This window comes from Oncorhynchus keta, chromosome 26, assembly GCF_023373465.1.
Source record: "Oncorhynchus keta strain PuntledgeMale-10-30-2019 chromosome 26, Oket_V2, whole genome shotgun sequence".
Lineage (NCBI taxonomy): Eukaryota > Metazoa > Chordata > Actinopteri > Salmoniformes > Salmonidae > Oncorhynchus > Oncorhynchus keta.
Genome location: NC_068446.1, coordinates 43,350,167 through 43,372,839, shown reverse-complemented (window position 1 = coordinate 43,372,839; position 22,673 = coordinate 43,350,167). Strand labels below are relative to the sequence as shown.

General features: G+C 47.2%; 1 protein-coding gene across 1 annotated transcript in view; it reads right to left on the bottom strand.

Moving 5' to 3' along the window:
• epx (eosinophil peroxidase) overlaps window positions 1–20,682 on the bottom strand; it is a 37,894-nt gene extending 17,212 nt beyond the window's left edge. Inside the window, exons 1-8 of the mRNA XM_052481126.1 lie at window positions 20,671–20,682; window positions 20,188–20,275; window positions 19,639–19,729; window positions 18,628–18,803; window positions 14,911–15,043; window positions 13,273–13,402; window positions 11,781–11,987; window positions 7,279–7,690 (exon numbers count right to left, since the gene is read on the bottom strand). Of these exons, the coding sequence (XP_052337086.1) occupies window positions 7,279–7,690; window positions 11,781–11,987; window positions 13,273–13,402; window positions 14,911–15,043; window positions 18,628–18,803; window positions 19,639–19,729; window positions 20,188–20,275; window positions 20,671–20,682 (1,249 nt within the window). The remainder of the gene's footprint in view (window positions 1–7,278; window positions 7,691–11,780; window positions 11,988–13,272; window positions 13,403–14,910; window positions 15,044–18,627; window positions 18,804–19,638; window positions 19,730–20,187; window positions 20,276–20,670) is intronic.
• Between the last annotated feature and the right edge of the window lie 1,991 nt (window positions 20,683–22,673).

The window sequence follows — 22,673 nt, the reverse complement described above, 5'->3', positions numbered from 1 at the left end:
TACCCTATTATCTGCACTGTCTCAGTATTAATTACTGTTGTTACTGTTCTGTTGTCTGCACTATTATCTGCACTGTCTCAGCATTAATTACTGTTGTTACTGTTCTGTTGTCTACCCTATTATCTGCACTGTCTCAGTATTAATTACTGTTGTTACTGTTCTGTTGTCTACCCTGTTATCTGCACTGTCTCATCATTAATTACTGTTGTTACTGTTCTGTTGTCTGCCCTGTTATCTGCACTGTCTCATCATTAATTACTGTTGTTACTGTTCTGTTGTCTGCCCTGTTATCTGCACTGCCTCATCATTAATTACTGTTGTTACTGTTCTGTTGTCTGCCCTGTTATCTGCACTGTCTCATCATTAATTACTGTTGTTACTGTTCTGTTGTCTGCCCTATTATCTGCACTGTCTCAGCATTAATTACTGTTGTTACTGTTCTGTTGTCTACCCTATTATCTGCACTGTCTCAGTATTAATTACTGTTGTTACTGTTCTGTTGTCTGCACTATTATCTGCACTGTCTCATCATTAATTACTGTTGTTACTGTTCTGTTGTCTACCCTATTATCTGCACTGTCTCAGTATTAATTACTGTTGTTACTGTTCTGTTGTCTACCCTGTTATCTGCACTGTCTCATCATTAATTACTGTTGTTACTGTTCTGTTGTCTGCCCTGTTATCTGCACTGTCTCATCATTAATTACTGTTGTTACTGTTCTGTTGTCTGCCCTGTTATCTGCACTGTCTCATCATTAATTACTGTTGTTACTGTTCTGTTGTCTGCCCTATTATCTGCACTGCCTCATCATTAATTACTGTTGTTACTGTTCTGTTGTCTGCCCTATTATCTGCACTGTCTCAGCATTAATTACTGTTGTTACTGTTCTGTTGTCTACCCTGTTATCTGCACTGTCTCAGTATTAATTACTGTTGTTACTGTTCTGTTGTCTGCCCTGTTATCTGCACTGCCTCATCATTAATTACTGTTGTTACTGTTCTGTTGTCTGCCCTATTATCTGCACTGTCTCAGCATTAATTACTGTTGTTACTGTTCTGTTGTCTACCCTATTATCTGCACTGTCTCAGTATTAATTACTGTTGTTACTGTTCTGTTGTCTGCACTATTATCTGCACTGTCTCAGCATTAATTACTGTTGTTACTGTTCTGTTGTCTGCCCTATTATCTGCACTGTCTCAGTATTAATTACTGTTGTTACTGTTCTGTTGTCTACCCTATTATCTGCACTGTCTCATCATTAATTACTGTTGTTACTGTTCTGTTGTCTGCCCTATTATCTGCACTGTCTCAGCATTAATTACTGTTGTTACTGTTCTGTTGTCTGCCCTATTATCTGCACTGTCTCATCATTAATTACTGTTGTTACTGTTCTGTTGTCTGCCCTGTTATCTGCACTGTCTCATCATTAATTACTGTTGTTACTGTTCTGTTGTCTGCCCTGTTATCTGCACTGTCTCATCATTAATTACTGTTGTTACTGTTCTGTTGTCTGCCCTGTTATCTGCACTGTCTCATCATTAATTACTGTTGTTACTGTTCTGTTGTCTGCCCTGTTATACTGTCTCATCATTAATTACTGTTGTTACTGTTCTGTTGTCTGCCCTGTTATCTGCACTGTCTCATCATTAATTACTGTTGTTACTGTTCTGTTGTCTGCCCTGTTATCTGCACTGTCTCATCATTAATTACTGTTGTTACTGTTCTGTTGTCTGCCCTGTTATCTGCACTGTCTCATCATTAATTACTGTTGTTACTGTTCTGTTGTCTGCCCTGTTATCTGCACTGTCTCATCATTAATTACTGTTGTTACTGTTCTGTTGTCTGCCCTGTTATCTGCACTGTCTCATCATTAATTACTGTTGTTACTGTTCTGTTGTCTGCCCTATTATCTGCACTGTCTCAGCATTAATTACTGTTGTTACTGTTCTGTTGTCTGCCCTATTATCTGCACTGTCTCAGTATTAATTACTGTTGTTACTGTTCTGTTGTCTACCCTATTATCTGCACTGTCTCATCATTAATTACTGTTGTTACTGTTCTGTTGTCTGCCCTATTATCTGCACTGTCTCATCATTAATTACTGTTGTTACTGTTCTGTTGTCTGCCCTATTATCTGCACTGTCTCATCATTAATTACTGTTGTTACTGTTCTGTTGTCTGCCCTGTTATCTGCACTGTCTCAGCATTAATTACTGTTGTTACTGTTCTGTTGTCTACCCTATTATCTGCACTGTCTCAGCATTAATTACTGTTGTTACTGTTCTGTTGTCTACCCTATTATCTGCACTGTCTCAGTATTAATTACTGTTGTTACTGTTCTGTTGTCTACCCTATTATCTGCACTGTCTCATCATTAATTACTGTTGTTACTGTTCTGTTGTCTGCCCTATTATCTGCACTGTCTCAGCATTAATTACTGTTGTTACTGTTCTGTTGTCTACCCTATTATCTGCACTGTCTCATCATTAATTACTGTTGTTACTGTTCTGTTGTCTGCCCTGTTATCTGCACTGTCTCATCATTAATTACTGTTGTTACTGTTCTGTTGTCTGCCCTATTATCTGCACTGTCTCATCATTAATTACTGTTGTTACTGTTCTGTTGTCTGCCCTATTATCTGCACTGTCTCATCATTAATTACTGTTGTTACTGTTCTGTTGTCTGCCCTATTATCTGCACTGTCTCATCATTAATTACTGTTGTTACTGTTCTGTTGTCTGCCCTGTTATCTGCACTGTCTCATCATTAATTACTGTTGTTACTGTTCTGTTGTCTGCCCTGTTATCTGCACTGTCTCAGCATTAATTACTGTTGTTACTGTTCTGTTGTCTGCCCTATTATCTGCACTGTCTCAGCATTAATTACTGTTGTTACTGTTCTGTTGTCTACCCTGTTATCTGCACTGTCTCATCATTAATTACTGTTGTTACTGTTCTGTTGTCTACCCTGTTATCTGCACTGTCTCATCATTAATTACTGTTGTTACTGTTCTGTTGTCTGCCCTGTTATCTGCACTGTCTCATCATTAATTACTGTTGTTACTGTTCTGTTGTCTACCCTGTTATCTGCACTGTCTCATCATTAATTACTGTTGTTACTGTTCTGTTGTCTGCCCTGTTATCTGCACTGTCTCATCATTAATTACTGTTGTTACTGTTCTGTTGTCTGCCCTATTATCTGCACTGTCTCATCATTAATTACTGTTGTTACTGTTCTGTTGTCTGCCCTGTTATCTGCACTGCCTCATCATTAATTACTGTTGTTACTGTTCTGTTGTCTGCCCTGTTATCTGCACTGTCTCATCATTAATTACTGTTGTTACTGTTCTGTTGTCTGCCCTATTATCTGCACTGTCTCAGCATTAATTACTGTTGTTACTGTTCTGTTGTCTACCCTATTATCTGCACTGTCTCAGTATTAATTACTGTTGTTACTGTTCTGTTGTCTACCCTATTATCTGCACTGTCTCATCATTAATTACTGTTGTTACTGTTCTGTTGTCTACCCTATTATCTGCACTGTCTCATCATTAATTACTGTTGTTACTGTTCTGTTGTCTGCCCTGTTATCTGCACTGTCTCATCATTAATTACTGTTGTTACTGTTCTGTTGTCTGCCCTATTATCTGCACTGTCTCATCATTAATTACTGTTGTTACTGTTCTGTTGTCTGCCCTGTTATCTGCACTGCCTCATCATTAATTACTGTTGTTACTGTTCTGTTGTCTGCCCTGTTATCTGCACTGTCTCATCATTAATTACTGTTGTTACTGTTCTGTTGTCTGCCCTATTATCTGCACTGTCTCAGCATTAATTACTGTTGTTACTGTTCTGTTGTCTACCCTATTATCTGCACTGTCTCAGCATTAATTACTGTTGTTACTGTTCTGTTGTCTGCCCTATTATCTGCACTGTCTCATCATTAATTACTGTTGTTACTGTTCTGTTGTCTGCCCTATTATCTGCACTGTCTCAGCATTAATTACTGTTGTTACTGTTCTGTTGTCTGCCCTGTTATCTGCACTGTCTCATCATTAATTACTGTTGTTACTGTTCTGTTGTCTGCCCTGTTATCTGCACTGTCTCATCATTAATTACTGTTGTTACTGTTCTGTTGTCTGCCCTGTTATCTGCACTGTCTCATCATTAATTACTGTTGTTACTGTTCTGTTGTCTGCCCTATTATCTGCACTGTCTCAGCATTAATTACTGTTGTTACTGTTCTGTTGTCTACCCTATTATCTGCACTGTCTCAGCATTAATTACTGTTGTTACTGTTCTGTTGTCTGCCCTATTATCTGCACTGTCTCAGCATTAATTACTGTTGTTACTGTTCTGTTGTCTACCCTATTATCTGCACTGTCTCAGTATTAATTACTGTTGTTACTGTTCTGTTGTCTACCCTATTATCTGCACTGTCTCATCATTAATTACTGTTGTTACTGTTCTGTTGTCTACCCTATTATCTGCACTGTCTCAGCATTAATTACTGTTGTTACTGTTCTGTTGTCTGCCCTGTTATCTGCACTGTCTCAGCATTAATTACTGTTGTTACTGTTCTGTTGTCTGCCCTATTATCTGCACTGTCTCAGCATTAATTACTGTTGTTACTGTTCTGTTGTCTACCCTATTATCTGCACTGTCTCAGTATTAATTACTGTTGTTACTGTTCTGTTGTCTACCCTATTATCTGCACTGTCTCATCATTAATTACTGTTGTTACTGTTCTGTTGTCTACCCTATTATCTGCACTGTCTCATCATTAATTACTGTTGTTACTGTTCTGTTGTCTGCCCTGTTATCTGCACTGTCTCATCATTAATTACTGTTGTTACTGTTCTGTTGCATAATTCAACAACAGTGTCAATAGCAGGACACCATCTGAAAAAAATATTTAAAAAATTACCATTTAAAAAATGTACACCCATCAAAATAAAAATAATCTTTCTACTCTTTCTTGTGATGTAAGTGTGGAGAAGGTGCGTTAAATCCCTGACTAAGCTTTTAGCGTTCATACAGACTCAACTGAAAGACAATGTATCCCATTGAGCCCATGTCAGCCATTAGCTAGGTCTGTGTGACAGGTCGCCCATTGAGCCCATGTCAGCCATTAGAGAGGTGTGTGTGACAGGTCGCCCATTGAGCCCATGTAAGCCATTAGCTGGATCTGTGTGACAGGTCGCCCATTGAGCCCATGTCAGCCATTAGCTGGGTGTGTGTGACAGGTCGCCCATTGAGCCCATGTAAGCCATTAGCTGGATCTGTGTGACAGGTCGCCCATTGAGCCCATGTCAGCCATTAGCTGGGTGTGTGTGACAGGTCGCCCATTGAGCCCATGTCAGCCATTAGCTGGGTGTGTGTGACAGGTCGCCCATTGAGCCCATGTCAGCCATTAGCTGGGTGTGTGTGACAGGTCGCCCATTGAGCCCATGTCAGCCATTAGAGAGGTGTGTGTGACAGGTCGCCCATTGAGCCCATGTCAGCCATTAGAGAGGTGTGTGTGACAGGTCGCTTTTTTGAGCCCATGTCAGCCATTAGCTGGGTGTGTGTGACAGGTCGCCCATTGAGCCCATGTCAGCCATTAGCTGGGTGTGTGTGACAGGTCGCCCATTGAGCCCACGTCAGCCATTAGAGAGGTGTGTGACAGGTCGCCCATTGAGCCCATGTCAGCCATTAGAGGGGTGTGTGTGACAGGTCGCCCATTGAGCCCATGTCAGCCATTAGCTGGGTGTGTGACAGGTCGCCCATTGAGCCCATGTCAGCCATTAGCTGGGTGTGTGACAGGTCGCCCATTGAGCCCATGTCAGCCATTAGCTGGGTGTGTGTGACAGGTCGCCCATTGAGCCCATGTCAGCCATTAGAGAGGTGTGTGTGACAGGTCGCCCATTGAGCCCATGTCAGCCATTAGCTGGGTGTGTGTGACAGGTCGCCCATTGAGCCCATGTCAGCCATTAGAGGGGTGTGTGTGACAGGTCGCCCATTGAGCCCACGTCAGCCATTAGAGAGGTGTGTGACAGGTCGCCCATTGAGCCCATGTCAGCCATTAGAGAGGTGTGTGACAGGTCGCCCATTGAGCCCATGTCAGCCATTAGAGGGGTGTGTGACAGGTCGCCCATTGAGCCCATGTCAGCCATTAGCTGGGTGTGTGTGACAGGTCGCCCATTGAGCCCATGTCAGCCATTAGAGGGGTGTGTGTGACAGGTCGCCCATTGAGCCCATGTCAGCCATTAGCTGGGTGTGTGTGACAGGTCGCCCATTGAGCCCATGTCAGCCATTAGAGAGGTGTGTGTGACAGGTCGCCCATTGAGCCCATGTCAGCCATTAGAGAGGTGTGTGTGACAGGTCGCCTATTGAGCCCATGTCAGCCATTAGAGGTGTGTGTGTGACAGGTCGCCCATTGAGCCCACGTCAGCCATTAGAGGGGTGTGTGTGACAGGTCGCCCATTGAGCCCATGTCATGTCAACTCCAGCCACTTTAATAATGGGAATTGATGGGAAATGATGTAAAATATATCACTAGCCACTTTAAACAATGCTACCTAATATAATGTTTACATACCCTACATTATTCATCTCATGTATGCGTATATACTGTATTCTATATCATCTACTGCATCCTTATGTAATACATGTATCACTAGCGACTTTAACTATGCCACTTTGTTTACATACTCATCTCATATGTATATACTGTACTCGATACCATCTACTGTATCTTGCCTATGCCGCTCTGTACCATCACTCATTCATATATCTTTATGTACATATTCTTTATCCCCTTACACTGTGTATAAGACAGTAGTTTTGGAATTGTTAGTTAGATTACTTGTTGGTTATTACTGCATTGTCGGAACTAGAAGCACAAGCATTTCGCTACACTCGCATTAACATCTGCTAACCATGTGTATATGACCATTAACATCTGCTAACCATGTGTATGTGACAAATAAAATGTGATTTGATTTGACATCACGGAAGAGTATAAAAGAGTCGGGAAGAGTAAAAGGAAAGCAATCAATCCCAGACAGATTTAAAGTGATAAGTGGATTTTGCATCCCTCAAACACAGCAAATACTGCTGAAAAAGACAGACCCTCAGGTGGGCGGGGCATGCGTGTTGCTATAGAAACACTCTTCATCTAGGCACACAGTTTATAGCAGCAGATAACTAGGTTGTTACTGTAAAGCACTTTGTGAGAGATGTTGCAAAAAGGTCTTTATACATTTTTGTTTGTTTGATTGATGGATTGTAACATACCTGCTTGGAAACAGGAAGTAATATTCTCCTGTTCTGTTGGTGCAGTAGCAGATGTGTCAGAGGCACTTGTGGCACCGGTGGAGTTGGCCTCAGACCCGCTTCGTGGCCCACAGGGATCCAGGCGTCCCTGTAGGCGAGGCAGGTAGGGCATGTAGGCGAGACCCTGGTCTGAGGCCTGGTCATTAAGGGCCAGAACACCCAGTGGAGAGGAGTGGTTCCTCAGGGCCGCAGCCATGGGGGAGGAGCTACCGTACACCATACTAGCGTCCACGAATGAGGTGATGGCGTTCAGTTGCTCCCGGTGATGGTGGGGTGTGGCCCCGGTGAAGGCTTCGCTCCTGACACAGCTGGGCGCCGAACGGAAGAAAGGCATGCAGCTCTGTATACCAGTACGAGGGTCTGACAGCGGGATCTGGGGAGAGGGGAAGAAAGGCATGCAGCTCTGTATACCAGTACGAGGGTCTGACAGCGGGATCTGGGGAGAGGGGAAGAAAGGCATGCAGCTCTGTATACCAGTACGAGGGTCTGACAGGGGGATCTGGGGAGAGGGGAAGAAAGGCATGCAGCTCTGTATACCAGTACGAGGGTCTGACAGGGGGATCTGGGGAGAGGGGAAGGAAGGCATGCAGCTCTGTATACCAGTACGAGGGTCTGACAGGGGGATCTGGGGAGAGGGGAAGGAAGGCATGCAGCTCTGTATACCAGTACGAGGGTCTGACAGGGGGATCTGGGGAGAGGGGAAGAAAGGCATGCAGCTCTGTATACCAGTACGAGGGTCTGACAGGGGGATCTGGGGAGAGGGGAAGGAAGGCATGCAGCTCTGTATACCAGTACGAGGGTCTGACAGGGGGATCTGGGGAGAGGGGAAGGAAGGCATGCAGCTCTGTATACCAGTACGAGGGTCTGACAGGGGGATCTGGGGAGAGGGGAAGGAAGGCATGCAGCTCTGTATACCAGTACGAGGGTCTGACAGGGGGATCTGGGGAGAGGGGAAGGAAGGCATGCAGCTCTGTATACCAGTACGAGGGTCTGACAGCGGGATCTGGGGAGAGCGGAAGTGTGTGTGCGTTTCACACTGGATAGATTCAGAGCAGGGAAGAATTAGACTGGCCAGAAGTAGCTATTTAAAGCTTCAATCAGCAGTTAAAACCATTTTTAAAAGGGGTTCTCCCAGACCCTGTTTTGGTAAAAAGCTGAGGGATGGGGCAGGAGAAATGTAACCACTCTCAGATTCATAGACAGAGCTGATGCAAAGGCTGACCCTGGTAATCCCGTTGGAGGCTATTTAGTGTTTGTTTAGGGATGGTTCGAAATGTACAAAATGTGGACCTGTAGGAAAATAGGGGAGGGTCACGCTTTTTCAAATTCAGTCAAGGGGCAGGGTTTAGTGTGGTTTTAGGGAGGGCCATGTCATTTGCAATTGATGAAATGTCTATATTTCAGTGATTTAGTTGCTTATTTATTTTTTCACCTTTATTTAACTGGGCAAGTCAGTTAAGAACACATTCTTATTTTCAATGACGGCCTGGGAACAATGGGTTAACTGCCTGTTCAGGGGCAGAATGACAGATTTGTACCTTGTCAGCTCGGGGATATGAACTTGCAACCTTCCGGTTACTAGTCCAACGCTCTAACCACTAGGCTACCCTGCCGCCCCAATTATTAGGCTGTTATTAGGCTGTGTTTCCAATGCCGACCCTCATCTTTGATTGTGAAGTGATCTAATTATGTCGCTATCATTTTTGTAATATGTTTTAAACCCAGACAGCTTTTAGGTGAAACACTTGTGACCCACTGGGCACAGACGTCAATTAAACATCTATTCCACGTTGGTTCAACGTCATTTAATTGAAATGACATGGAAACAACATTGATTCAACCAATGTGTTGCTGCCACGTTTCTTTTGCGTAGGTAGGTCTACTCAGTCTAGGCCATGCTCAGATTCATAATGACGTCTCAGATTGAATTAAAACGGGGGGACAGTTTCCTTACATACAAGACACACTGATTTGGCATTGGAGAAATAGGCCTATGAGAAGATGCATAAGCCCCTCTCTGTTCATTATTACCTGGTAATTAGTGTAGTGAAAAAAGATCCTGCTAGGCTCTCCAGTCATGTAAACTTATGTAGAATTGCATGAAATGCGTTTATAAAAGGCTACTTGCACTCGAACCCGCAAAAAACGAAATGGTAGATTCATGCAATGCCTTTATTGTAAAGGAGATCTTTCCCCGCTACTCTTGTCCATGGTGGTCTGCGAACCCACAACCTTCTGGCCCACAGCCCTGCCCCTTGTCCATGGTGGTCTGCGAACCCACAACCTTCTGGCCCACAGCCCTGCCCCTTGTCCATGGTGGTCTGCGAACCCACAACCTTCTGGCCCACAGCCCTGCCCCTTGTCCATGGTGGTCTGCGAACCCACAACCTTCTGGCCCACAGCCCTGCCCCTTGTCCATGGTGGTCTGCGAACCCACAACCTTCTGGCCCACAGCCCTGCCCCTTGTCCATGGTGGTCTGCGAACCCACAACCTTCTGGCCCACAGCCCTGCCCCATGCCCCTTACATTTACTTTGTTTACAAACATTGGAGTAAAACCATTTTTTTATTTTGGGTTCTGATGGAGTGGGACAGTTGAACTAAGCTCATGAGGCATTTATACGTTATATTCTTCAACAATCAATGGGTATAAATAATTTATTAATTTTTAAATTATTGCATTTTTTTGTTGTAAATTGTGTTAAGACCTCAACTACACTTTCAATAAATTGTGATTGATTTGATTTGACCTGTAGCTCTATAGGGAAGCAGGGAGTGTCTCACCTGTATAGGGAAGCAGGGAGTGTCTCACCTGTATAGGGAAGCAGGGAGTGTCTCACCTGTATAGGGAAGCAGGGAGTGTCTCACCTGTATAGGGAAGCAGGGAGTGTCTCACCTGTATAGGGAAGCAGGGAGTGTCTCACCTGTATAGGGAAGCAGGGAGTGTCTCACCTGTATAGGGAAGCAGGGAGTGCCTCACCTGTATAGGGAAGCAGGGAGTGTCTCACCTGTATAGGGAAGCAGGGAGTGTCTCACCTGTATAGGGAAGCAGGGAGTGTCTCACCTGTATAGGGAAGCAGGGAGTGTCTCACCTGTATAGGGAAGCAGGGAGTGTCTCACCTGTATAGGGAAGCAGTGAGTGTCTCACCTGTATAGGGAAGCAGGGAGTGTCTCACCTGTATAGGGAAGCAGGGAGTGTCTCACCTGTATAGGGAAGCAGGGAGTGTCTCACCTGTATAGGGAAGCAGGGAGTGTCTCACCTGTATAGGGAAGCAGGGAGTGTCTCACCTGTATAGGGAAGCAGGGAGTGTCTCACCTGTATAGGGAAGCAGGGAGTGTCTCACCTGTATAGGGAAGCAGGGAGTGTCTCACCTGTATAGGGAAGCAGTGAGTGTCTCACCTGTATAGGGAAGCAGTGAGTGTCTCACCTGTATAGGGAAGCAGGGAGTGTCTCACCTGTATAGGGAAGCAGGGAGTGTCTCATCTGTATAGGGAAGCAGGGAATGTCTCACCTGTATAGGGAAGCAGGGAGTGTCTCACCTGTATAGGGAAGCAGGGAGTGTCTCACCTGTATAGGGAAGCAGGGAGTGTCTCACCTCTATAGGGAAGCAGGGAGTGTCTCACCTCTACAGGGAAGCAGGGAGTGCCTCACCTGTATAGGGAAGCAGGGAGTATCTCACCTGTATAGGGAAGCAGGGAGTGTCTCACCTGTATAGGGAAGCAGGGAGTGTCTCACCTCTACAGGGAAGCAGGGAGTGCCTCACCTGTATAGGGAAGCAGGGAGTGTCTCACCTGTATAGGGAAGCAGGGAGTGTCTCACCTGTATAGGGAAGCAGGGAGTGTCTCACCTGTATAGGGAAGCAGGGAGTGTCCCGGCTCTATAGGGAAGCAGGGAGTGTCTCACCTGTATAGGGAAGCAGGGAGTGTCCCGGCTCTATAGGGAAGCAGGGAGTGTCTCACCTGTATAGGGAAGCAGGGAGTGTCTCACCTGTATAGGGAAGCAGGGAGTGTCCCGGCTCTATAGGGAAGCAGGGAGTGTCTCACCTCTACAGGGAAGCAGGGAGTGCCTCACCTGTATAGGGAAGCAGGGAGTGTCTCACCTGTATAGGGAAGCAGGGAGTGTCTCACCTGTATAGGGAAGCAGGGAGTGTCCCGGCTCTATAGGGAAGCAGGGAGTGTCCCGGCTCTATAGGGAAGCAGGGAGTGTCCCGGCTCTATAGGGAAGCAGGGAGTGTCCCGGCTCTATAGGGAAGCAGGGAGTGTCTCACCTCTACAGGGAAGCAGGGAGTGCCTCACCTGTATAGGGAAGCAGGGAGTGTCCCGGCTCTATAGGGAAGCAGGGAGTGTCCCGGCTCTATAGGGAAGCAGGGAGTGTCTCACCTCTACAGGGAAGCAGGGAGTGCCTCACCTGTATAGGGAAGCAGGGAGTGTCCCGGCTCTATAGGGAAGCAGGGAGTGCCTCACCTGTATAGGGAAGCAGGGAGTGTCCCGGCTGCATGTGCGGGTACAGTCGGCCCCGGTCCTGAAGGCAGCTGTGCTGGGACTCTGAGGGGTCAGAGCGAAGTCATGGTCGATCCATTGACCCCACTCCACCAGCAGGTGGGACAGAGATGAGTCCAGAGAGATGTTCTCATTGTGGGTGTAGAGAACGTTCTGGGATATCAGGCGCACCTGGAGGGAGGTGGGAGGAGAGGAGGGAGGAGAGAGGGAGGTAGGAGGTGGGAGGAGAGGAGAGAACAGAGAGGGGGAAGGAGGAGAGAGGGGGAGGGAGGAGAGGAGAGAACAGAGAGGGGGAGGGAGAAGAGAGGGAGGTAGGAGGTTGGAGGAGAGGAGAGAACAGAGAGGGGGAGTAGGAGAGAGAGGGAGGGAGGAGAGAGGAGAGAGGAGGGAGGAGAGGAGAGAACAGAGAGGGGGAGGGAGGAGAGAGGGCGGTAGGAGGTTGGAGGAGAGGGGAGAGGAGGGAACAGAGAGGGGCAGGGAGGAGAGAGGGAGAAGGGTGAGATTATTACAGAGAGGGAGAAGGGTGATAGATAGGATAGGACTCTTACCGGGGGCAGGATGTAGTAGATAGGATAGGACTCTTACCAGTGCAGGGTGTAGTAGATAGGATAGGACTCTTACCTGGGGCAGGGTGTAGTAGATAGGATAGGACTCTTACCAGTGCAGGGTGTAGTAGATAGGATAGGACTCTTACCAGTGCAGGGTGTAGTAGATAGGATAGGACTCTTACCGGGGGCAGGGTATAGTAGATAGGATAGGACTCTTACCTGGGGCAGGGTGTAGTTATAGGACTCTTACCGGGGGCAAGGTATAGTAGATAGGATAGGACTCTTACCGGGGGCAGGGTGTAGTAGATAGGATAGGACTCTTACCTGGGGCAGGGTGTAGTAGATAGGATAGGACTCTTACCAGTGCAGGGTGTAGTAGATAGGATAGGACTCTTACCGGGGGCAAGGTGTAGTAGATAGGATAGGACTCTTACCGGGGGCAAGGTGTAGTAGATAGGATAGGACTCTTACCTGGGGCAGGATGTAGTAGATAGGATAGGACTCTTACCGGGGGCAAGGTGTAGTAGATAGGATAGGACTCTTACCGGGGGCAGGGTGTAGTAGATAGGATAGGACTCTTACCTGGGGCAGGGTGTAGTTATAGGACTCTTACCTGGGGCAAGGTATAGTAGATAGGATAGGACTCTTACCGGGGGCAGGGTGTAGTAGATAGGATAGGACTCTTACCGGGGGCAGGGTGTAGTAGATAGGATAGGACTCTTACCTGGGGCAAGGTATAGTAGATAGGATAGGACTCTTACCTGGGGCAAGGTATAGTAGATAGGATAGGACTCTTACCTGGGGCAGGGTGTAGTAGATAGGATAGGACTCTTACCGGGGGCAGGGTGTAGTAGATAGGATAGGACTCTTACCAGTGCAGGGTGTAGTAGATAGGATAGGACTCTTACCGGGGGCAGGGTGTAGTTATAGTAGGTGTGTTCAGGGTCCCAGCCCCTAGGGACCCCTCTGATGTCCTCGTACTCTGGGGGGAGCCAGCGGGAGTACGGAGTGTTGGCCGCACCCCACTTAGGGTGCTGTCTGGAGAGGGTTGACAACGTGGGTGACACACACATACTACAAGTCATGTCAAATCAAACACTCATTTCCTTTTCACACTGTAGTTTCAACCTGAACCCTACTGGCTGGACGTTGTCTTTTCACACTGTAGTTTCTACCTGAACCCTACTGGCTGGACGTTGTCTTTTCACACTGTAGTTTCAACCTGAACCCTACTGGCTGGACGTTGTCTTTTCACACTGTAGTTTCAACCTGAACCCTATTGGCTGGACGTTGTCTTTTCACACTGTAGTTTCAACCTGAACCCTACTGGCTGGACGTTGTCTCAAACACTCATTTTTTCACACTGTAGTTTCAACCTGAACCCTATTGGCTGACGTTGTCTTTTCACACTGTAGTTTCAACCTGAACCCTATTGGCTGGACGTTGTCTTTTCACACTGTAGTTTCAACCTGAACCCTACTGGCTGGACGTTGTCTTTTCACACTGTAGTTTCAACCTGAACCCTACTGGCTGGACGTTGTCTTTTCACACTGTAGTTTCAACCTGAACCCTACTGGCTGGACGTTGTCTTTTCACACTGTAGTTTCAACCTGAACCCTATTGGCTGGACGTTGTCTTTTCACACTGTAGTTTCAACCTGAACCCTATTGGCTGGACGTTGTCTTTTCACACTGTAGTTTCAACCTGAACCCTATTGGCTGGACGTTGTCTTTTCACACTGTAGTTTCAACCTGAACCCTACTGGATGGACGTTGTCTTTTCACACTGTAGTTTGAACCCTACTGACGTTGTCTTTTCACAGACCTAGTTTTGGCTGGACGTTGTCTTTTCACACTGTAGTTTCAACCTGAACCCTATTGGCTGGACGTTGTCTTTTCACACTGTAGTTTCAACCTGAACCCTACTGGATGGACGTTGTCTTTTCACACTGTAGTTTCAACCTGAACCCTACTGGCTGGACGTCGTCTTTTCACACTGTAGTTTAAACCTGAACCCTATTGGCTGGACGTTGTCTTTTCACACTGTAGTTTAAACCTGAACCCTACTGGCTGGACGTTGTCAGGCAGACAGACAGAGCGAGATAAAGAGAGACAAGCAGACAGCCAGAGATCAAATCTAATTGTATTTGTCACATGCCACCGAATACAAGAAGTGAGGACTTTACCATGAAATACTTACGGGTCCTTTCCAACAATGCAGAGTTAAAAAGTACATTAAAAAAAATACAATATTTGAAACAAAAATACAGAAATAATAACAATAGAATAACAATAACGAGGCTACATACAAGGAGTACCGGCACCGAGTCAATGTGCAGGGGTACTACAGACAAGACAGACAGACCTGTTGTTGCACTCCCCGGTGAATGAACGGCCGACCGACCAACCGACAGACAGACAGACAGACAGACAGACAGACAGACAGACAGACAGACAGACCTGTTGTTGCACTCCCCGGTGAATGAACGGTAGACAGACAGACAGACAGACAGACAGACAGACAGACAGACAGACAGACAGACAGACCTGTTGTTACACTCCCCGGTGAATGAACGGTAGCGTTCAGACAGACAGCCAGTCTTACAGAGGGGTCTCTGCATCTCAGAGGAACAGCCTGTAGCCTGCAGTAGAACCTGCATGTCCTCCTCACTCAGCGGGTCTGTTGGGGGGAGACGGAGGACAGACAGGCAGTCTTAATGAGCGTTCACACTACACAATCGGCCTCTCTTAGCCAAACTAGCCTCGCCCTCATTTTTGAATTTGACCTTTATTTAACTAGGCAAGTCAGTTAAGAACAAATTCTTATTTTCAATGACGGCCTAGGAACAGCGGGTTAACTGCCTGTTCAGGGGCAGAACGACAGATTTGTGCCTTGTCAGCTCGGGCATTCGAACTTGCAACCTTTCGGTTACTAGTCCAACACTCTAACCACTAGGCTACTCTGCCGCCCCTACACTCTAACCACTAGGCTACTCTGCCGCCCCTACACTCTAACCACTAGGCTACTCTGCCGCCCCTACACTCTAACCACTAGGCTACCCTGCCGCCCCTCCACTCTAACCACTAGGCTACTCTGCCGCCCCTACACTCTAACCACTAGGCTACTCTGCCGCCCCTACACTCTAACCACTAGGCTACCCTGCCGCCCCTCCACTCTAACCACTAGGCTACTCTGCCGCCCCTACACTCTAACCACTAGGCTACTCTGCCGCCCCTACACTCTAACCACTAGGCTACTCTGCCGCCCCTCCACTCTAACCACTAGGCTACTCTGCCGCCACCTACACTCTAACCACTAGGCTACTCTGCCGCCCCCACCCACCCTCATGTGCTACATATCAACAGTTATTGACAGCCAATCCGGTAGGGGTTGGAAGCTATGGCGAGCTTCGATTGGTCCCTCGCTTTGCGTTATTGCAGAGGATTTTCATAAAGTTCAGCTTTCCCCAACTTTAGTCCCGCCCTGTACAGCTCCTTCGCCCAATGCCATTGCTCACATCGCTCAACGGTTCCCCCGCCCACTCCACTTCTCTGGCTTTACTTCCATTGAAAGTGAATGGCTTCCGATGTTTCACTGTGCCATGCCGTTGTATAGAGAACCTCCTCACTCAACAGGTCTGTTGGGGAACAGCTTTTAGCCTGCGGAGGGTACCAGGTAGACTGGACAGGGTCATGGGTTAGGCAGTACCAGGTAGACTGGACAGGGTCATGGGTTAGGCAGTACCAGGTAGACTGCACTGGGTCATGGGTTAGGGTTAGACAGTACCAGGTAGACTGGACTGGGTCATGGGTTAGGGTTAGACAGTACCAGGTAGACTGGACTGGACCATGGGTTAGGATTAGACAGTACCAGGTAGACTGGACTGGGTCATGTGTTAGACAGTACCAGGTAGACTGGACTGGGTCATGTGTTAGACAGTACCAGGTAGACTGGACTGGGCCATGGTTAGGATTAGACAGTACCAGGTAGACTGGACTGGGCCATGGTTAGAATTAGACAGTACCAGGTAGACTGGACTGGATTAGGATGAGACAGTACCAGGTAGACTGGACTGGGTTAGGGTTAGACAGTACCAGGTAGACTGGACTGGGTTAGGGTTAGGTAGTACCAGGTAGACTGGACTGGGTTAGGATTAGACAGTACCAGGTAGACTGGACTGGGCCATGGTTAGGGTTAGACAGTACCAGGTAGACTGGACTGGGCCATGGTTAGGGTTAGACAGTACCAGGTAGACTGGACTGGGCCATGGTTAGGATTAGACAGTACCAGGTAGACTGGACTGCATTAGGATGAGAGAGTACCAGGTAGACTGGACTGGGTTAGGGTTAGACAGTACCAGGTAGACTGGACTGGATTAGGATTAGACAGTACCAGGTAGACTGGACTGGATTAGGATTAGACAGTACCAGGTAGACTGGACTGGACCATGGGTTAGACAGTACCAGGTAGACTGGACTGGATTAGGATTAGACAGTACCAGGTAGACTGGACTGGGTTAGGGTTAGACAGTACCAGGTAGACTGGACTGGGCCATGGATTAGACAGTACCAGGTAGACTGGACTGGGTTAGGATTAGACAGTACCAGGTAGACTGGACTGGACCATGGGTTAGACAGTACCAGGTAGACTGGACTGGATTAGGATCAGACAGTACCAGGTAGACTGGACTGGATTAGGGTTAGACAGTACCAGGTAGACCGGACTGGATTAGGATTAGACTGTACCAGGTAGACTGGACTGGATTAGGATTAGACTGTACCAGGTAGACTGGACTGGATTAGGATTAGACAGTACCAGGTAGACTGGACTGGGCCATGGTTAGGGTTAGACAGTACCAGGTAGACTGGACTGGATTAGGATTAGACAGTACCAGGTAGACTGGACTGGATTAGGATTAGACAGTACCAGGTAGACTGGACTGGGCCATGGATTAGACAGTACCAGGTAGACTGGACTGGGCCATGGTTAGGGTTAGACAGTACCAGGTAGACTGGACTGGGCCATGGTTAGGATTAGACAGTACCAGGTAGACTGGACTGGGCCATGGATTAGACAGTACCAAGTAGACTGGACTGGACCATGGTTAGGGTTAGACAGTACCAGGTAGACTGGACTGGGCCATGGTTAGGGTTAGACAGTACCAGGTAGACTGGACTGGGCCATGGTTAGGGTTAGACAGTACCAGGTAGACTGGACTGGGCCATGGTTAGGGTTAGACAGTACCAGGTAGACTGGACTGGGCCATGGTTAGGGTTAGACAGTACCAGGTAGACTGGACTGGGCCATGGATTAGACAGTACCAGGTAGACTAGACTGGGCCATGGTTAGGGTTAGACAGTACCAGGTAGACTGGACTGGGCCATGGTTAGGGTTAGACAGTACCAGGTAGACTGGACTGGGCCATGGTTAGGGTTAGACAGTACCAGGTAGACTGGACTGGGCCATGGTTAGGGTTAGACAGTACCAGGTAGACTGGACTGGGCCATGGTGCTGGTGTAGACAGTACCAGGTAGACTGGACTGGGCCATGGTGCTGGTGTAGACAGTACCAGGTAGACTGGACTGGGCCATGGTGCTGGTGTAGACAGTACCAGGTAGACTGGACTGGGCCATGGTTAGGGTTAGACAGTACCAGGTAGACTGGACTGGGCCATGGATTAGACAGTACCAGGTAGACTGGACTGGGCCATGGTGCTGGTGTAGACAGTACCAGGTAGACTGGACTGGGCCATGGTGCTGGTGTAGACAGTACCAGGTAGACTGGACTGGGCCATGGTGCTGGTGTAGACAGTACCAGGTAGACTGGACTGGGCCATGGGTTAGACAGTACCAGGTAGACTGGACTGGGCCATGGTTAGGGTTAGACAGTACCAGGTAGACTGGACTGGGCCATGGTTAGGGTTAGACAGTACCAGGTAGACTGGACTGGGCCATGGTGCTGGTGTAGACAGTACCAGGTAGACTGGACTGGGCCATGGTGCTGGTGTAGACAGTACCAGGTAGACTGGACTGGGCCATGGTTAGGGTTAGACAGTACCAGGTAGACTGGACTGGGCCATGATTAGGGTTAGACAGTACCAGGTAGACTGGACTGGGCCATGGTTAGGGTTAGACAGTACCAGGTAGACTGGACTGGGCCATGGTTAGGGTTAGACAGTACCAGGTAGACTGGACTGGGCCATGGTGCTGGTGTAGACAGTACCAGGTAGACTGGACTGGGCCATGGTTAGGGTTAGACAGTACCAGGTAGACTGGACTGGGCCATGGTGCTGGTGTAGACCATCTCCCTGATCAGTTCCACTGTATTGTCCAGCAGCTCGGCTGCGCTGATGTGCCTCCTGGTCTGGGGTCCGATCTGCTTGAACTGAGCCAGGAGGTCGCTGGGTCTCAGAGCACCCTCCGACAGAGATGTCTTCACCCTGGAAGGACAGAGGACAGTACCCATATTATCAGACAGACAGGCAGATGAACAGACAGGCAGGCAGATGAACAGACAGGCAGGCAGATGAACAGACAGACAGGCAGACAGATGAACAGACAGACAGGCAGGCAGATGAACAGACAGGCAGGCAGATGAACAGACAGACAGGCAGATGAACAGACAGACAGGCAGATGAACAGACAGGCAGGCAGATGGACAGACAGGCAGGCAGATGGACAGACAGGCAGGCAGATGGACAGACAGGCAGATTAACAGACAGGCAGGCAGATGAACAGACAGACAGGCAGATGAACAGACAGGCAGGCAGATGGACAGACAGGCAGGCAGATGGACAGACAGGCAGGCAGATGGACAGACAGGCAGATGAACAGACAGGCAGGCAGATGAACAGACAGACAGGCAGATGAACAGACAGACAGGCAGATGAACAGACAGACAGGCAGATGAACAGACAGACAGGCAGATGAACAGACAGACAGGCAGATGAACAGACAGACAGGCAGGCAGATGAACAGACAGACAGGCAGGCAGATGAACAGACAGACAGGCAGGCAGATGAACAGACAGACAGGCAGGCAGATGAACAGACAGGCAGACAGGCAGATGAACAGACAGACAGGCAGATGAACAGACAGACAGGCAGATGAACAGACAGACAGGCAGGCAGATGAACAGACAGACAGGCAGGCAGATGAACAGACAGGCAGACCCTAATTGGTAAATAGCATTTATTTTTTTTCATAAACATCAACATGGCTTTTCACAAATAATCTGAGCAATTTACTGACGACAGTCTTCTTCTATTGGCTCACCTCTCCTTGGTGTGGGCGTAAGCAGCATTAGTACGTTCTAAAGCCCTTTTCAGAGCCTCCTCTACCAACGTAGAGGGCAGATAGGGAACCCCTGGAAATGATACAATACAATGAATAACCCATGGAAGTATTTATGCCTTGGAATGAGTCAAGGAGTAGTAGCCCTTTATAAACAGATTAGTTTATTACTCACCCAGAGGGTTGCGTAACAGGCAAGCGGCTGCACTCAACGTCTGCCGGGGTTCGTTCCAATACTCTAACAATGCTAGCGATAGGTACTCAAAGTGCTGCACCACCTGGTGGCGCGCATGTGTAATTACCTTACTAACCACATCGCCACACTTAAAGTATAGTGAGTGCATATACATTTTAAGATACAAAATGTTCCAGAAAACTCTCTCTAACCAGGTTTCCACCCAACCTTTTTTTATGCGCGCAAAGTACCCATTTGGAGTCACGCATCGACATGTGTGGCGGTCTATTAGGCTACAGAATAAATACATGATGATGAACTTCTCAACAGGCCATTTAACACACAGAACAGTGTACCTGAGTCATTGTGAGCTGGCTCGGCTGGTGAAGCTGGGCGAGGTAGACAGCAGAGCAGCAGAGTTAGAGACAGAACAAGTAGGAGACCCTACAACAACAAGACATGTAACATAAAAACAATGACATAGAGGTAGTATACTTTCATATCAACATAGAGGTAGTACACTTTCATATCAACATAGAGGTAGTATACTTTCAGATCAACATAGAGGTAGTATACTTTCATATCAACATAGAGGTAGTACACTTTCAGTTCAACATAGAGGTAGTACACTTTCAGATCAACATAGAGATAGTATACTTTCAGATCAACATAGAGGTAGTATACTTTCAGATCAACATAGAGGTAGTATACTTTCAGATCAACATAGAGGTAGTATACTTTCACGTCCATTTATTTTGCCTTAAAATATCGGAATGGAAAGAAGGTAAATCAGGTAGAAGGTGACGTCCAGCCATATTTTAAAAAAAAATCATCCTTACCATGAGTGGCATGTCCATCTATCTGTTAGTGCAGGTCTCCAAAAGAAGCAGGTCTGAATCAGGCATCAATCAGTGTTCATTTGAATGTGCTGGCGTTTGAAACGGCTGTGTCATTTAGTACCATACAGACATAATAACCTAAACACATTGTTTAGGAGGCCCGAATTAATTATATGTTCTTTAAAGGGCGCTGCTAAGCATCGTGAGTTGTGATCAACAGGTGTGTGTGTGTGTGTGTGGCATGTCTTCCTTAAACAGGTGAAGATTCATTTATACCCTGGCAGCACAGTCAACAGGGGTGTGTGAGTGTGTGTATATACACGTGTGTGTGTATATGCGAGTGTGTGTGCGTGTGTATATGCGCATGTGTGTGTGTGTGTGTGTGTGTGTGGTCATTAGGAATGTCCAGAATCCACTTATCAGTGTGTCTGGTGACAACTCCTCAACATCAAAGACCTCTCTGTCCGGGTCTTGTTGACCAGAACCATTTGAGCTCTTATTGCAATGCGAGAGGGGATAGATTCTTCTCAGCGTTCAACCATTTTGTCTACTGAGTCAATAGCAATAAATTCATCTACAGTATGTTTACATTTGATTCATTTTACAATCCATAAAATGGAGTTTCTTTATGTCATAAAGAACAGCGACATTACGGAGCATTTTGTTAAAGATGCCTGTATTTAAAAACATCCTCTTAAAAAAAAAAAGTTTCCTCAAGCACCAGTATTTGGATTATAATCTCTAGATTAAACAGAACCCTATACAGATCTGTCAGATGAGGAAGGCACAACTCCAGTTCATTAGAGGAAGGCACAACTCCAGAGACATGTTCATTAGAGGAAGGCACAACTCCAGAGACACGTGTTCATTAGAGGAAGGCACAACTCCAGAGACACGTGTTCATTAGAGGAAGGCACAACTCCAGAGACACGTGTTCATTAGAGGAAGGCACAACTCCAGAGACACGTGTTCATTAGAGGAAGGCACAACTCCAGGGACACGTGTTCATTAGAGGAAGGCACAACTCCAGGGACATGTTCATTAGAGGAAGGCACAACTCCAGAGACACGTGTTCATTAGAGGAAGGCACAACTCCAGGGACATGTTCATTAGAGGAAGGAACAACTCCAGAGACACGTGTTCATTAGAGGAAGGCACAACTCCAGAGACATGTTCATTAGAGGAAGGCACAACTCCAGGGACACGTGTTCATTAGAGGAAGGCACAACTCCAGGGACATGTTCATTAGAGGAAGGCACAACTCCAGAGACACGTTTACATTTGATGTTCATTAGAGGAAGGAACAACTCAGAGACATGTTCATTAGAGGAAGGCACAACTCCAGGGACACGTGTTCATTAGAGGAAGGCACAACTCCAGGGACATGTTCATTAGAGGAAGGCACAACTCCAGGGACACGTGTTCATTAGAGGAAGGCACAACTCCAGGGACACGTGTTCATTAGAGGAAGGCACAACTCCAGGGACATGTTCATTAGAGGAAGGCACAACTCCAGAGACACGTGTTCATTAGAGGAAGGCACAACTCCAGAGACACGTGTTCATTAGAGGAAGGCACAACTCCAGAGACACGTGTTCATTAAAGGAAGGCACAACTCCAGAGACACGTGTTCATTAGAGGAAGGCACAACTCCAGGGACACGTGTTCATTAGAGGAAGGCACAACTCCAGGGACACGTGTTCATTAGAGGAAGGCACAACTCCAGGGACACGTGTTCATTAGAGGAAGGCACAACTCCAGGGACACGTGTTCATTAGAGGAAGGCACAACACCAGGGACACGTGTTCATTAGAGGAAGGCACAACTCCAGGGACACGTGTTCATTAGAGGAAGGCACAACTCCAGAGACATGTTCATTAGAGGAAGGCACAACTCCAGGGACATGTTCATTAGAGGAAGGCACAACTCCAGGGACATGTTCATTAGAGGAAGGCACAACTCCAGGGACATGTTCATTAGAGGAAGGCACAACTCCAGGGACA